The following is a 13,802-nucleotide window of genomic DNA, read 5'->3' as shown; positions in this document are numbered from 1 at the left end:
GGGGAAGCTTATGGTTATGCCTTGTCTGTGTATGATTAGAAGCTCACTCCTTTTATCCATATGATTAATTAAACTTTACCTCCTTATTTATTGTTGTTTTTTAATTTAATCAGCACTCAAGAGCCTAGAAAAATAATTTTGTTTGTTCTTTGCTGGTGATACGATTCATGTAAATAGCCTTATTTCATTTGGGACTTAATACCAGCAAAATTATTCTTAATAATTTAAATGATATAGATAAAATAATAGTTTCTTCTTAAAAATCAAGATTATAATTTTTTTTAATAGAAGATTTGTTAATTCTTCTTACTGAAATATACTCACGTCTCTACGTAATTCATTTTTCATAAATAAAACTCAAGACTTCTACAAAAAAAAAAAAAAAAATATATATGTACAAGCCTGTAGAACAATGGAAAAGAGTGATGCAAATCAATCAAGAACTTTTCGTTAAATGAAATAATATATTTTCAAGAAGTTCTGAATACTCAAATGGTGTTTTAAAAAAACGCACGAACGTTTTCCAGTACCTAATACCTGTGTTTTCGAATCATTTTCATATCACATCATTTTGACAACATTGAAGATTAAAGCAAACAGTGCATACAGTTACAGATTTACCAAAGTCGCTGTAGATGCTCAGGTAAAGGCACTGAATGGCAAGGCCTACGACATCCTCTACATAGGGACAGGTGAGTACAAACGATCGTGGTCTCACGATCGAAAACACTGCCGCGTATTTAATTAACGTAATTATCTAATTCTGCCTAGACGACGGTCGTATTCTCAAAGCACTCAACACCAGGGCGCCGGAATCTCTGAGCAACGTTGGCCAGGTTATCGTCAGCGACGTTCAAGTATTGAAATACGGTGAGCAAAGCCAAAAATATCCTCACCTTCTTTCTCGTAAACAACACGGTCTTCATAAAATTCAATGGTTCGATCGCGAGCGTCTGATAACCGTCGATCCAATTACAATGCAAAGCAGGTGAATTTCAGACGGCGGCGGTCGATCCCGAATCTAAATTTCAATCCTCAAAAATCTAATTAATCCTTGTTGAATTATGCGCGATCGGATGATGCGCGATCCGACCTTCCCCGCCCACAGTGAGAGATAAAGGAAAAACTCGCGTAATTTTGTGTGTTGCCGTTTCCATCGTGTCGCGTTGACTTTAAACGAGGGTACAAAAAAAAGCATAGTAAAATAGCGTTTGCTCTTCGACTCGTTTGATGAACTGTCACGGACTTGCGAGCAAATATTCGATGATTCGTATGAGTTATTCCACCGCGCGTGTCGGCGACGAGTCGAGGCGAAAATTTACATTTGACGTGACGAAACAAGTAATTCCGACGAAACTAGATTCAAATTTAGAGGGTGCATTTCTATCCGGAATTTATGGAAATACTCGGTCGAAAGGAAAACAATTGGAACGATAAAATATAGACAGTTCTGTTAGCAAAAGACCGGCGGGTGTGTGGCGAAATAAGAGATAGATGATATAGTAAATATTATTTGTATTGAAATCGCGGTGGATTGCTGTGTGGATGAACGTGTATTTATTCATTGACGACACGGGTAAAATCAGAATCATTTTATCCTATCGAAACAAATGAAAATATAATATGATGAATATATTACAAACTAAAAATACTGAAAAATGATGCACTTTACAATTAAACGATTTGTTGAAGAATATGTGCTTGAAGATAACGCAGTTAGGTTGAAACCGTTAATAAGTAAATATACAATTTGATAGGGCACCATGCATTATGATTGTTAGAAATTTACAAACAAAAGAGTTGAATTGAAGTGATTATTAATATTATTGGTAATTGTAATCGTCACAGATTTCGTCATTTCGTCAGCTTCAAAATGGGAATTACAATTTATGAGAAGTGATTATTATTTAATTCTATTTGAATTAAGTTGTAAAGATCGATGTCCGACCGACTTTACGACCTCACAAGATCCCTTTCAGCGACTATAAAATCATTTTATGTTATCTGTAAACAGTTCGTCAAATATTTGGAATATCGTTTAGAGTAGCTAGTTCGTCCTAACAAAATCGTCATCAATTGCATAATAACAATATTGTAGAAGTCTATACAAAAAATAAGGCACGTGGATTCGAACCCACGATCCTCGGATCCACGGTCGACCGCTTTACCTACGCGACCAATCCCGTACCCTACGTTTCGTGTTCTTATTTGACTCCTCATTGTTGAGTATGGGAGCCGCGGACACTACGATATAATTAACAATAATAAAATATTTAATGTTTGTCGCAGGCCAAGCAATCAAGGATCTTGTAGTAGTCCATTTGGCCGGCGAGGCGAGCAAATTGGTCGTATTCGCAGACTCCGAAATTCGTGCCATTCCCCTTTACCACTGCGATGCGCCAGCAGCAACCACCTGCAAATCCTGCGTGGCTCTTCAGGATCCTCATTGTGCCTGGGACGCCACCAAGAACCTCTGCGTGGCCGTGTCGACGAAGCTCCACGATAGCGACGCAGACAAAACCTTGTTTCAGAACGTCACGAACGGGAGCCACAAGGGCTGCGGCTACGAGCCAGGTAATTATCATTAATGCAAACTCTTCTTATTAGAATACAGAATGATCAGAATTGGTTTCTTTCGAAACTATGTATGAAACGTTATACGACACACACTTGTCGCTCCCTTGAATTCTCTTCTTTCGCTCTCCAAACTCTGACATAATAATTCCTTGAAAACAAATACCGTATTACAAACACTCGGCATCGTGATTTGTTCGTTTCAAACTTTCCGGAGTGAATGATTAATTTTATAAATTGCGTTGAATAAGTGTTATAGCAAACGTCATATATGATCCAAACAAGCATAGTTTAGTTATTTAATTAGCGTTTTCGCAATGTGTTATGTCTGGCCACGCCAAGCATTAGACTTCCAGGCCACGAGCATCTAGGCAAATGTCTAAACAGTCTCAGTTTGTGGTTGATACACTATTTAGCTTCTTTATTTCACCGCCGAAGTGCGTAGCAGTCAGTTTACATGAGTTGTCATTAGGATCTGAACGTCCGCACTGTTGAACACAGCATTTTAGCTGCGCATAGTTGGAAAGCACCGAATTTTGCAGTGTGGTACACAGTGTCGCCTTTGCACATTACTGGAAAGGACCTTCATGTACTGGCTGCTCATTTCGATTTCACATATTTTTCAACTTCCTTGTAGTTTCTTATGGGGATCTTCTATTTTTCTATGATTACTCTTTAAGTCCTCCACTTTTTCATGTATTTGGCGTAATTCTTTTACTTTTTTGAAGTTTTTTATGGGGTTCTCACTTCTTTTTTCAAAGATAATTTGCATAGTGAATGAGATTGAATCATTTTTATATTATACACGGTCTGTCTAAAAAGAAACCGAACTTTTGCTATTAAAAGAAAAAAGTACAAGTAAAGTTTTTACACACACGTTTATTTACTCAAAATAATCTTTCTCTGCGTCAATATAGCGTGTAGATCGCGTAATTAACATTTCGAAGGACCTTCGCAGGTCTTGTTTTGGTAGCCCGTTTAGTACGGCGGTTACAGCAGCCTGAATCTCCGAAATGTTACTATAATGTGTCCCTTTCATTGGAATTTTCAATTTTGGGAAAAGAAAATAATCGCAGGGAGACAGATCAGGCGAGTAGGGTGAATGATCCAAGGTAACAATGCCAATTCCAATGAAAGGGACACATTATAGCAATATTTCGGAGATTCAGACCGCTGTAACCGCCGTACTAAACGGGCTACCAAGACAGGAGCTGCAAAGGTCCTTCGAAATGTTAATTACGCGGTCTACACACTGTATTGGCGCAGAGGGAGATTATTTTAAGTGAATAAACGTGCGTGTAAAAACTTTACTTGTACTTTTTTTTTTATAGCAAAACTTTGGTTTCTTTTTAGACAGACCGTGTATGTATTGTATAGTACTTTGTGTAGAGTTCCTGGTGCGCGAAGCAGCTTATAGCGCTGAACGTACTGAACATTCAACTGTAATAACAACCACAATTAACATCTTTCGAAGAAAAATATGTATGCATTTTTGGCATTTCGTGGCCAAACATGTTTTTCTACTCGTAAATCACAACAGCTACCCATGTTGTGCCCTTACCCCGTACCATACTCGTGTAATGACCATCGGAAATACTTTTACCGTGGTGGAAAATCGCTGCCTTAAACTTATAACAGTGACCTCCCATTTGTATTTTAGTAGTAGGTACTGCTTTGATGCAGAAATTTTCTACTTTCGTTGTCCCACTACTATTGTGATCGAACAGAAGTAATTTCGCAATAAGAATTTGTTTGGAAGCAGTTATATTAACTTTCTTCATTATGTTTTAATATGAACTATGACAATTATTGCAAGGACCTTTCAGATTTATCCATCCTGTGAAATTGTGTTTTATAATATCTTAAAATTAAATTATTTTCTCGATCTTGGGCAATACAAGGTGTACCACACAATTTGTAATTGATATAAATATTTGGTTTCTTTTGGCACAGAAGCCGGATGCTTAAATTAAATAAGGACGAGGTTCTTTTTAGAAATAAAAAAACAAGTTTCACCCTTCCTTTCGAAACTTTTATTTTGTTAGACCGTCTTAAATCTCTCCCTCTGACCGAGAGTCGAGAAAACGACTTCATTTTTTGCATGCAAGGTTGCCAACTGACTAAATTCAAGCATGGGGTTAAATAGGTTTCTCTCAATTTTAACAGTACTGATATTACAATATATAGAAAAAGAAATCAGTTTCAGTCCTTTAAGTTTTCAAAAGTACGCAGAATGCATGCCAGGAAGTCTTGTTGCAAGAAATTTAAATAATGAGAAAATGAGAAAATGAACAGAGATCCACTATTTCTAACGCATAATTTATTGCATTACAATAATATACAAAAAAAAGAGATAGTTTTAGTCCTTTAAGTTCAGAATAAAGTTCATAAGTACGCAGAACGCGTGGCAGAATGTCTTGTTGCAACAAATTTAAGTGTCAAAGATGGAGTGAAAAAATGAACAACGAGGTCCACTATTTGTAACGTACAATTATTGGGCTGATCTTTACTCTGCTCTACTTTACTTTGCTCTACTTTACTTTCAAGGAACTCCAACATTTTTAGGACACCCTGTATATAGAAAATACAGTATGCAATAATATGCCAACGTATTGAAAATCAAATTCATAAATAAATAATTGTATTACTAATGTATTAAAAATAAATTCCTATTTAGCTCTACTTTTTGTAGGTACGTTTGCAAACATTTTATTCTGCATAATGATCTGCAGTCTAGTAAGTAAGTAAATGAAAGTATTTTCAATTCGTTTCTTTGAAATATTACAGTTTAAGAAATTTTCAAAGTGGTTCGTTTCAGGCTTTAATCCTAAATCTACGACCATTGAGTTGTTGTAATACATGCGTGATGGAAATATATTTATTTGTTAGACGCAGTGTGTCGTCACGATGTATGAGTAATAGCATGGCTCATGTAAGAGAGTTTCGCGTGCGTTCTTGCTTGAATGGTAATAAAATCTCTGTGTATCTGGTATTATTATGTAAATCATTCGATTACCAAGCCACGATAACTATAAGTGCAAATCTGGAGGGGTTGATGGGACTCATTAAAAGAGAGGAAAGTGTGCTAACATGCCTAGGAAAAGTTTCAGAGATATTCAGCATATTTTCTCAGCTAATAGGTATTTTGTATCACACTAAACAATGTAGAGCATAGGTTCCCAACCTTTCTTAACCCACCGTCCCCTTTTTTAACCGACTTCGAAAAGGAGGGGGTTACTCAATTCGACATGTATATTTTGTTTTTCAAACAGTGATTATTAAAAAAATGAATATAATATCATTAGTGAGAAGGCTGATCTTGGTGTAACGACAATAATTTTTCGATATTTGGTATCAGATTTGACATCAGCAATCTTAAATCGCCGCGTTCCACTATTGACAATCTGTTTCTTTTCTTTGTTGCTAAATTGTTGATTACACTGACATTTACAACATTTGTTGAACATTGAAGATATTTGTTAAAACATGCGTTCGAAGATTTTTAGTACACATTAATCAAATTTTTGGCGCGTTCTTGCGAGTATTGCCCAGGGGGCGGCAGTTGGTCCTCGACGCCCCCAAAATTTGTCTTCGACCAAAAGCGCCCCCTTAAATCTCTTCAACGCACACCGGTGGGCGGTACCGACGCCGCTGGGAACCTCTGATGTAGAGTATAAAAAATATTTGCCGCAGAAAATACTCAAAAAAATGATTCGAATGTATACTTCTACATGTGACTTTTATAAAAGTTAAAAATATTTGAAACTGTCACACTAAAAAGATTAGAGGTACACTCTAAAGAAGTTAAATTTGTACTAAAAAATTGAAGTGTCGTTCGTTTTAATTCATTTTTCACAAACAGTTACGAAATGATTCATAGAGTCAATTTTTTTATTTGGCACGGTTATATTAGAAGAAAATATAGTTTTAAAAGTCCAGTAGATTCTGCATTTAGACAAGAAGATTTTGTTTATTCATGACGTTTTTCCATAAACTGCACTTCTATCATTATATGAGCCATTTACTGCATAAATTGATTAACTCCACCAGTCGCATAAAAATTATAACATTACTGATGATTATTTTTTTGGCTATTATTTCTTATTAATTTTAGATATCGTTACATGAAAGCTACATCTGTATTTATGCATTCTACAATATTTATTTGAATTTATATTATAAAGGGAACTTTAAGAAACAATGTTCGTTATTTCATCCCATTTCTCAACATTTGTTTTATGGAGTTAGTCGATTTGTGCAATGAACGATTCATATGATGCTCGTAATGTAATGAATCCCTTCGGTTTAAGCGTTTCTTTCAAGATTGTCATAATCATCAAGAGTTCTTACATTCAGAGTGATAACATGGACATTAATGTTACTGTAATTATGCCTTAATAATAATAGTTATAACCAAAATAACTAAGAATATATTATTTCGCTTTATATCATTCATTGTATACATTTTTTATTTTGAAAATCATTAGTGCACGAATTGGGAAAAATAAAGTCGAAGAAAGTTATTTTTACGTGGATAAATTTAATACACTTTTACCTTGACTGTTCACTAGAAGTGATTTGACTACTTTTGGTTAGAAGTTTGTTGAGCTGAAGTACTACAATTACTTCATTGGAACCAAAGGATTTAATGAAATGATAAGTCTATTCAGAACTCTCCACAAATTTTCTCATGTTTCCTACTGTTTGTGAATAATGGAAATGAAGACGAAAACTAGATTATTTTTTTAACTTTGATTGTCAGCCAGGCCAGACCAGACCGGACCCCAATTTAACGTTAGCTGACCACGTACGGGTGCAGGCCCTCGTTCCACTTCTGAATGCCTACTCCGTCCGGCGCACTTACTACTCTTTCAAATCTGCTCCGATTTGACAACGAAAACGTGATTCAAAAAATCCGATTTTTTGGGGATCTGTTAATGAAGCATTCGCGAGTCCGAATCCACGAACGGCGTTGACGTGGGGTTACTCATTCACCCTGCAGATGGGCCTGAAGTTGGAAGCAAGTTTTTAAAAAAAATCGACATTTTCGTATATTTATTGCTATTCACGCTGGAAAAAGACATTAAAACTGTGTCAGCCCGATGCCCTGAACTGTTGGACATGTGATCCATGCAACGAAACTACGTTCCAACCCTTACACTTGGGGTGGATCACTTTTACCTCTGCCCCCCTCCCTTCAGCTCCGGGGGCAGTTTTCGAAACGGGACCTTTTCGGCATTCATCCTTAACGTATCGAGAACAAACATAGTGAATTTCATCGCCCTCCGATGCGTAGAAGTGTTTTTTTACGAAGGGGGTTGAAAATTTGGAAACTGTTCCACACCCCCCCCCTCCAAAGGGCGCCTATGGGGAGCACGATATGGGTGATGGCATTTTTTGGATCAGGGGAGTTCAGAGAATGCATTGAGTCTAAAATCGAGACCGTCGTCCAAAAATTGTGGATTTTAGAGGGGGTGGGAGGTTGTGTGTGTGTGGGGGGGGGATTTGTCCGAGAGGGATTTCAAGTGGTGCATTTTATAGAGGGCATAAAGGAGAGTCGCCCCAAAGGTTTTTTTGAATTTTTCAACCCCTTCCGTCATCCCTGACCTGTTTCAAAGAGGCGTTTTTCTACACCCTCCCCTTTCGGGGGTGAATTAACCCCTTCGCGTCAACCTTCGCCAATGCAACTTTACACACGCCTGGGGGACACTTCAAAAGTACTCCTCACGCAGTTTCATTTCAATCGGCTGAAAACTCCCACAGTTACGGCGGTTTGAAAAAGTGTCCCGCTAATTGTTTGCATTAGTATAGTTATCCCCCGAAATTTGTACTGAACATAGTTTTCCTCTTAAGTATAGAACTGTATTTCACCAGGTCTCCATAATTCATTGCTTTTGAGACTGCAACAGTTACCAACACTATGTACATTTCCAAGTTTTTATATATTTTTTTTAATTTCTCGGTCCTACTGCTGTTTCTGTAAATACCATAGAACTTTATCAGTTGCTGAAGAACGGGACAGAAGATTCCTGCAAGTATCCAGAGTCGAGCGTAGTCAGAGTAACTGATTCACTAAGAAAGATTCCCTACTAATACATAATATCTCCATTACCTATGGTCACTAAATATTACGTATTCAGTATTTCTCCAACTTTGTACGTTGCCAAGTTACCCTTCCACTTGTCAACACAGTGTGGTAAACAAAGTTCTCTTGTAGTCGTTGTGGTTGCATTTATTGAGGTTCTATTGTACTTTCAGCAAACCAAAAGTTCCCATTTAAGCAAATTACGGAAGAAAGTTCTGACGAAATTGGACTGCACTTTTGTTTGGTGGCACAAATATAACGGCTGCAAATACCATTATCCTCTGTGACAGTGGCTCTTAACCTTTCTCAGACCAAATTTTCTGATTTCAGTACATTTTCATCGAGCCTCACTCGCAAAGAGTTAACCTTTTCAAACTCGCAGTGTAGTTTATTTAGGACACTGACAGCAAATTAATAATTTACTGATACATTAAAAAATTGTATGCATATATTTTCTATTGTATTTAATTTTATATTCATTTGATTCAAAGTCACTCCCACTCTTTCTATTTTACATATTTATAGACAAATTACTTTTTTTGCGAAAATTAAGAGAAAGTCTGATGAAAATGAATTATAGGTGAATTTAAACGTAATAAAAGATAGAAGTAAATTATTATTATGTCTAGGGAGGTTTATATGTTATGTGTGCTGTAGTTAATGAACAAAATTAGATTAGTTTCACATTCATTATAGGAAAGTTCATTACGTTAAGAACTTTACAAAAATAAAATTCATTAGATTTAATGTAAAGTTTCAATATACGTAATTCAAAATAGAAGTCATAACATTTAGCAAGCCTTTGAACTGTTTACCTCTAAGTTAAATCTTATTTATTTTAAATTATCTTTCAATTTCTTAACGGCATCTAATTTACTATGAACACATGTAAAAGATGATGCTTCAGTATACATAAACAAACAAAATCTGCAAAACATGAGACGAGAGATACGTTAGTTTGAAACAGCAGCGTGTATCTTTAATTTAATGCTATCCCAGCTGCTGGTACACATATGTCCCAGTAAATTGTTTCATTCACTGAATTTTACATTTCACAATTTAAATATGTTTCTCCTGTCTCCTATCATTAATTAGCGTTTATTTTAATGGTGTTAATTTTTTAAATGCTTAACAAGTTCTATTGTTGAATTGTCAATTATTCAGCTGGTGAATGCAGAATGATGTACTAAGTAAGTAGTGCAATTTTTCGTGCATAATTTCATTTTCTTTCTAAGAAGTAAATACAATTCGATAAAAATTCTACAAAAAGTTGATCAAATTCTTTACAGAAAGTATTCTTTTAAAAAATGTATTTTGTAAGTAACAAGACGATTATTTATTTACGTTTTTATACAATCTTTTAGAAGTGGGTCATGTATGTTCCAGCAGTTTTCTTTTTAATGAAAAGAAGGATATAGACACTCGTACAAGAAAATAGGGAACACTTTATAAACGCTAAAAATTAGGCTATATTCCAATAGCTGTAAGTCGGTGAAAAAGCATCGTAAAAATAAAATTAAAAAACCGTTTTAAAGCTTGAAGTTTCAAGATTTTTTGTTTTGTGTTTTAAAAAGTAACACGTCATTTTGTTCCTTAAAATCATGTATTTTCAACAACTTAAAAGTCAATGAAAAAATTTTAATTCGAAAAGTTCAACTCAAATTGTATAAACTACAATATGTTACCTATAAAATGCTTTTTTAGCATTTCTTACAGAAAGTATCGATACTAGGTGAAAAATCATCGTAGACAAAAAACAAAAAAGCTTTGAAATTTTGAAATATCACCTTTAACGTAATATTGATGGTTTAAACAAATTTTTTTGTCTTTCTGGTTCTGTGCTGCAAAAAAGAATGCATTGTTTTGCGCATAAGTGACGAATCTTTAATACTGTGCAATTTAATAAAAAAACTTTTCTCGAAAAATTTAACTCAAGTTCTAGAAAGTACAACATATTATCTACAAAATGCTTTTTTAAAAACCTTTCTACGATTTTTTTTTTGACTGATTTGCACGATTTTTAAAGTTAACCCTTTTATTCTCTAAAGGTGACGTTTACCGCCGACATTAGAAAAACTGATTACAAATGACTTAAAAAAGAGCTCACGTATTAGTTTCAGTAGGAATGATAGTGATTTGGACCCAGATTTAATTCTAGATGAGATAACGACAATTACAATAGATTCAATTTAATAAATTTTTATAATAGCAGTCTACTGCAACATATACAGGGTGTCCACGCTAAAGTGTGACAAACGTATATTTCAATAACTATTGATGATACGAAAGAATTGTTGAAATGTAAATTGCAGAATACAATGGGCTCTATACTGTGGCGTAAACGAAATTTGATAATATTATTAATTTAAAAGATATGATGGTGACAGTCCAATTTATATGAACTTCGACCATTGCCGCCACGATCGTACGCATGGAACACATAAGAAACAATAAGTTTCATTTTTTAAATAAAACTGTTTTTTTTGTAGGGGATCATACTTGGGGGATAGTGCTTTTCAAGACGAATTCATTGTATTTATCCGATTTTTATTAGTTTTCAAGATAGAACGCTTCGAAATTTATTGATGTTCAGCGGAAAAGTCTCGTTTTGAATTACAAGTCATAAAAGCGGTCCTATTTTTGCTGTGTTTGACTCTGGCTGTTGAAACAGATAGCAAGGGTCTACGCTTGGAACGTCAGGCCCGAACAGTAAAAAAATATGGAAAGTATTGTTCATCACGGTCTAAGTTTGCCGCATTCTCAAACGTTTTGAAAATTGTCAAAAAGTAAGTACGAGACAGAAATCCGCTACAAATGGGTTAAATAAGTTTAGCAGGAATCCATCGGTATCTGGGTTAAGCCATTTCTTCCGATTAATTAGCTTTGAGGTCGATTTCCCATTAAGGCTCGCTTTTGGCAACGCTCTTTGAAGGCTAAACGCCTTATGATTTCCATCGACAACTTTCGCCGCTGGTGGAACAGCAAAGCTCGTTAACGGAGTATCGAACGATACAAACCGATGCATAAATTCCAATTTATCCCCCGGAGCAGGCTGTACACCCCCGCGACGGTGTTGTACACCGTGTCGAATGTCATAAATCGATTCCAGGATACATTTACATCGGCGCGATAGCTGGGCTATCGCATCTACATACCCTTCGGCCACGTCTCTGGTTGCAAAAAGTGAATCGTGAGCGACGTGGTGTGCTATTCATCGGCTAAACACTGAACTACCACGGCAAAAATCCATTATCACGCGCGGAAGTCGTTTCGGGGCCGACATGGATCGAAAGAGGAAAGAAAAGGATCAAAATGCTTCGCGAAGCGTATCAAGTAGCCGTTATGCTCTCCTGGACGAGGAAACCGCGTTTCTAAACAATCGTGATACACCGATGCGTCTCGGTATCAATATAAATTTCTTTTTAGGCAGCGATTGGACACTGTCAGTTTGGTTATGTGGTTAAGGAATAAAAGAACTGTTCACGCGCGTTTAGCACTATGTAAAGTAAATATTTATTCAATTAAAGATATATATTAATGAACTTTGACCATTGCCGCGATTGTACGCATGGAACACATAAAGCCGGCGACTGACTTGCTATAGAACATTGTAATGTAACGCGAGCATTCGCTTAAAGCCGGCGACTGACTTGCAACAGAACGCTGTAATGTAACTGCTCGGCACGAATTTTACTGTTCGACACCAACGTTACATTACAAGGTCCTTTTTGGAATCACGCATGCTCGCTTCGAACTCTCGACTGAATTCTCTCTCTCAATACTTCCTACTCATTGTCAGTTCAGTGAAAAGTAGTCGATCAAAGAGGTTCGTCAAAAAACCGACAGACCAGTGGAGCACGGTCGAGCGCGAACCGAGCGCAAGAACGGTTCGGTTCGTCCCTCGCTAGTACGTCCAAAATTAAGCGAATGCTCGCGTTACATTACAATGTTCAGTTGCAAGTCAGCCGCCGGCTTAAGGGGGTATTCTGAATTAGGAGGTCTAAAAAAAGCGGTTTTTCGTGAATTTTTTTAGGATGGAAAAAATTAATTAATTCTATCGAACCTTTTATCCTATTTTCATACATATTTGAGTAGTCTGTACAAATTTATTCAACAAGAAATATTCAAATTGAGTCGACTGTGACGCACATTTGTAGGCCACCTCACAATTCGAACCTCCTATCGGCGGAAAAGATGCAGCTCGTAATTTTGGTTTGACACAAAAGAAACAAAAGAAATTTTCATTTTCATACATTTTTCTTCTATATGAACTAAGAACAATCCGCAAAAATGGTGAAATGTGGAATTACTGCAAGTTTGAAAAAAAGAACGAATTCTTTGGGTGAAGAAAATCACTTTAACTTGATAAAAAAGTTGTTTAAAATTTTTTTGTATGAATATCCTTAGTTCGCATAGAAGAAAAATGAATGAAAATGAAAATTTCTTTTGGTTTGTTTGTGTCAAACCAAAATTACGAGCTGCATCTTTCCCGCCGCTAGGAGGTTTGAATTGTGAGGTGGCCTACAAATGTGCGTCACAGTCGACTCAATTTGAATATTTCTTGTTGAACAAATTTGTACAGACTACTCAAATATGTATGACAATAGGATAAAAAGTTCGATAGAATTAATTTTTTTTTTCCATTCTAAAAAAATGCACGAAAAACCGCTTTTCTTAGACCTCCTAATTCAGGATACCCCCTTAATGGATTTTGCGGACGATTTCTTTCGCAAATGTCCACCGATCCAGATATATACAATAATCCCCGAAAGGAGTGACCATTAATTTTGTTACACCCTGTACAGTAAACGCGATAGAATTGCTAACCCAACCTAACCACATAGACCTCTTGAGTACTACTGTTCTACACGAAATAGATTTTATCGATAGTCACTTAGTGGTGGTGAACATTTAAAACCAGCGATCCAACACGATTCTGTATAATCTAAAACTCGTTGGGTTACAGAGATGCTTCAGTGACGACGATGTTAATTGCCATGGTAGTCATTCGAGCATTCCTGTGAAGCAATCCAATAATTACACAGGTTGTGGCATCGTTAGTTTCTACCAGTTGCAAAACCGAACGTCCTTTCAAAGAACATGTCGAGTGACAAATTGGGGAAAACCAATTAGGAAAACATTG

The 13,802-nt window shown here is 36.1% G+C and overlaps 1 protein-coding gene across 1 annotated transcript in view; it reads left to right on the top strand.

Annotated features, from left to right (window-relative positions):
* The window catches only part of LOC128890627 (semaphorin-1A-like), a 79,289-nt gene that overhangs the window by 44,811 nt on the left and 20,676 nt on the right, over window positions 1-13,802 (top strand). Inside the window, exons 6-8 of the mRNA XM_054149283.1 lie at window positions 610-692; window positions 772-870; window positions 2,290-2,574. Coding sequence (XP_054005258.1) covers window positions 610-692; window positions 772-870; window positions 2,290-2,574 — 467 coding nt within the window. The remainder of the gene's footprint in view (window positions 1-609; window positions 693-771; window positions 871-2,289; window positions 2,575-13,802) is intronic.

Source organism: Hylaeus anthracinus, unplaced genomic scaffold, assembly GCF_026225885.1.
Source record: "Hylaeus anthracinus isolate JK02 unplaced genomic scaffold, UHH_iyHylAnth1.0_haploid 12001, whole genome shotgun sequence".
NCBI lineage: Eukaryota > Metazoa > Arthropoda > Insecta > Hymenoptera > Colletidae > Hylaeus > Hylaeus anthracinus.
This window is presented reverse-complemented; position numbering and strand designations above follow the sequence as displayed.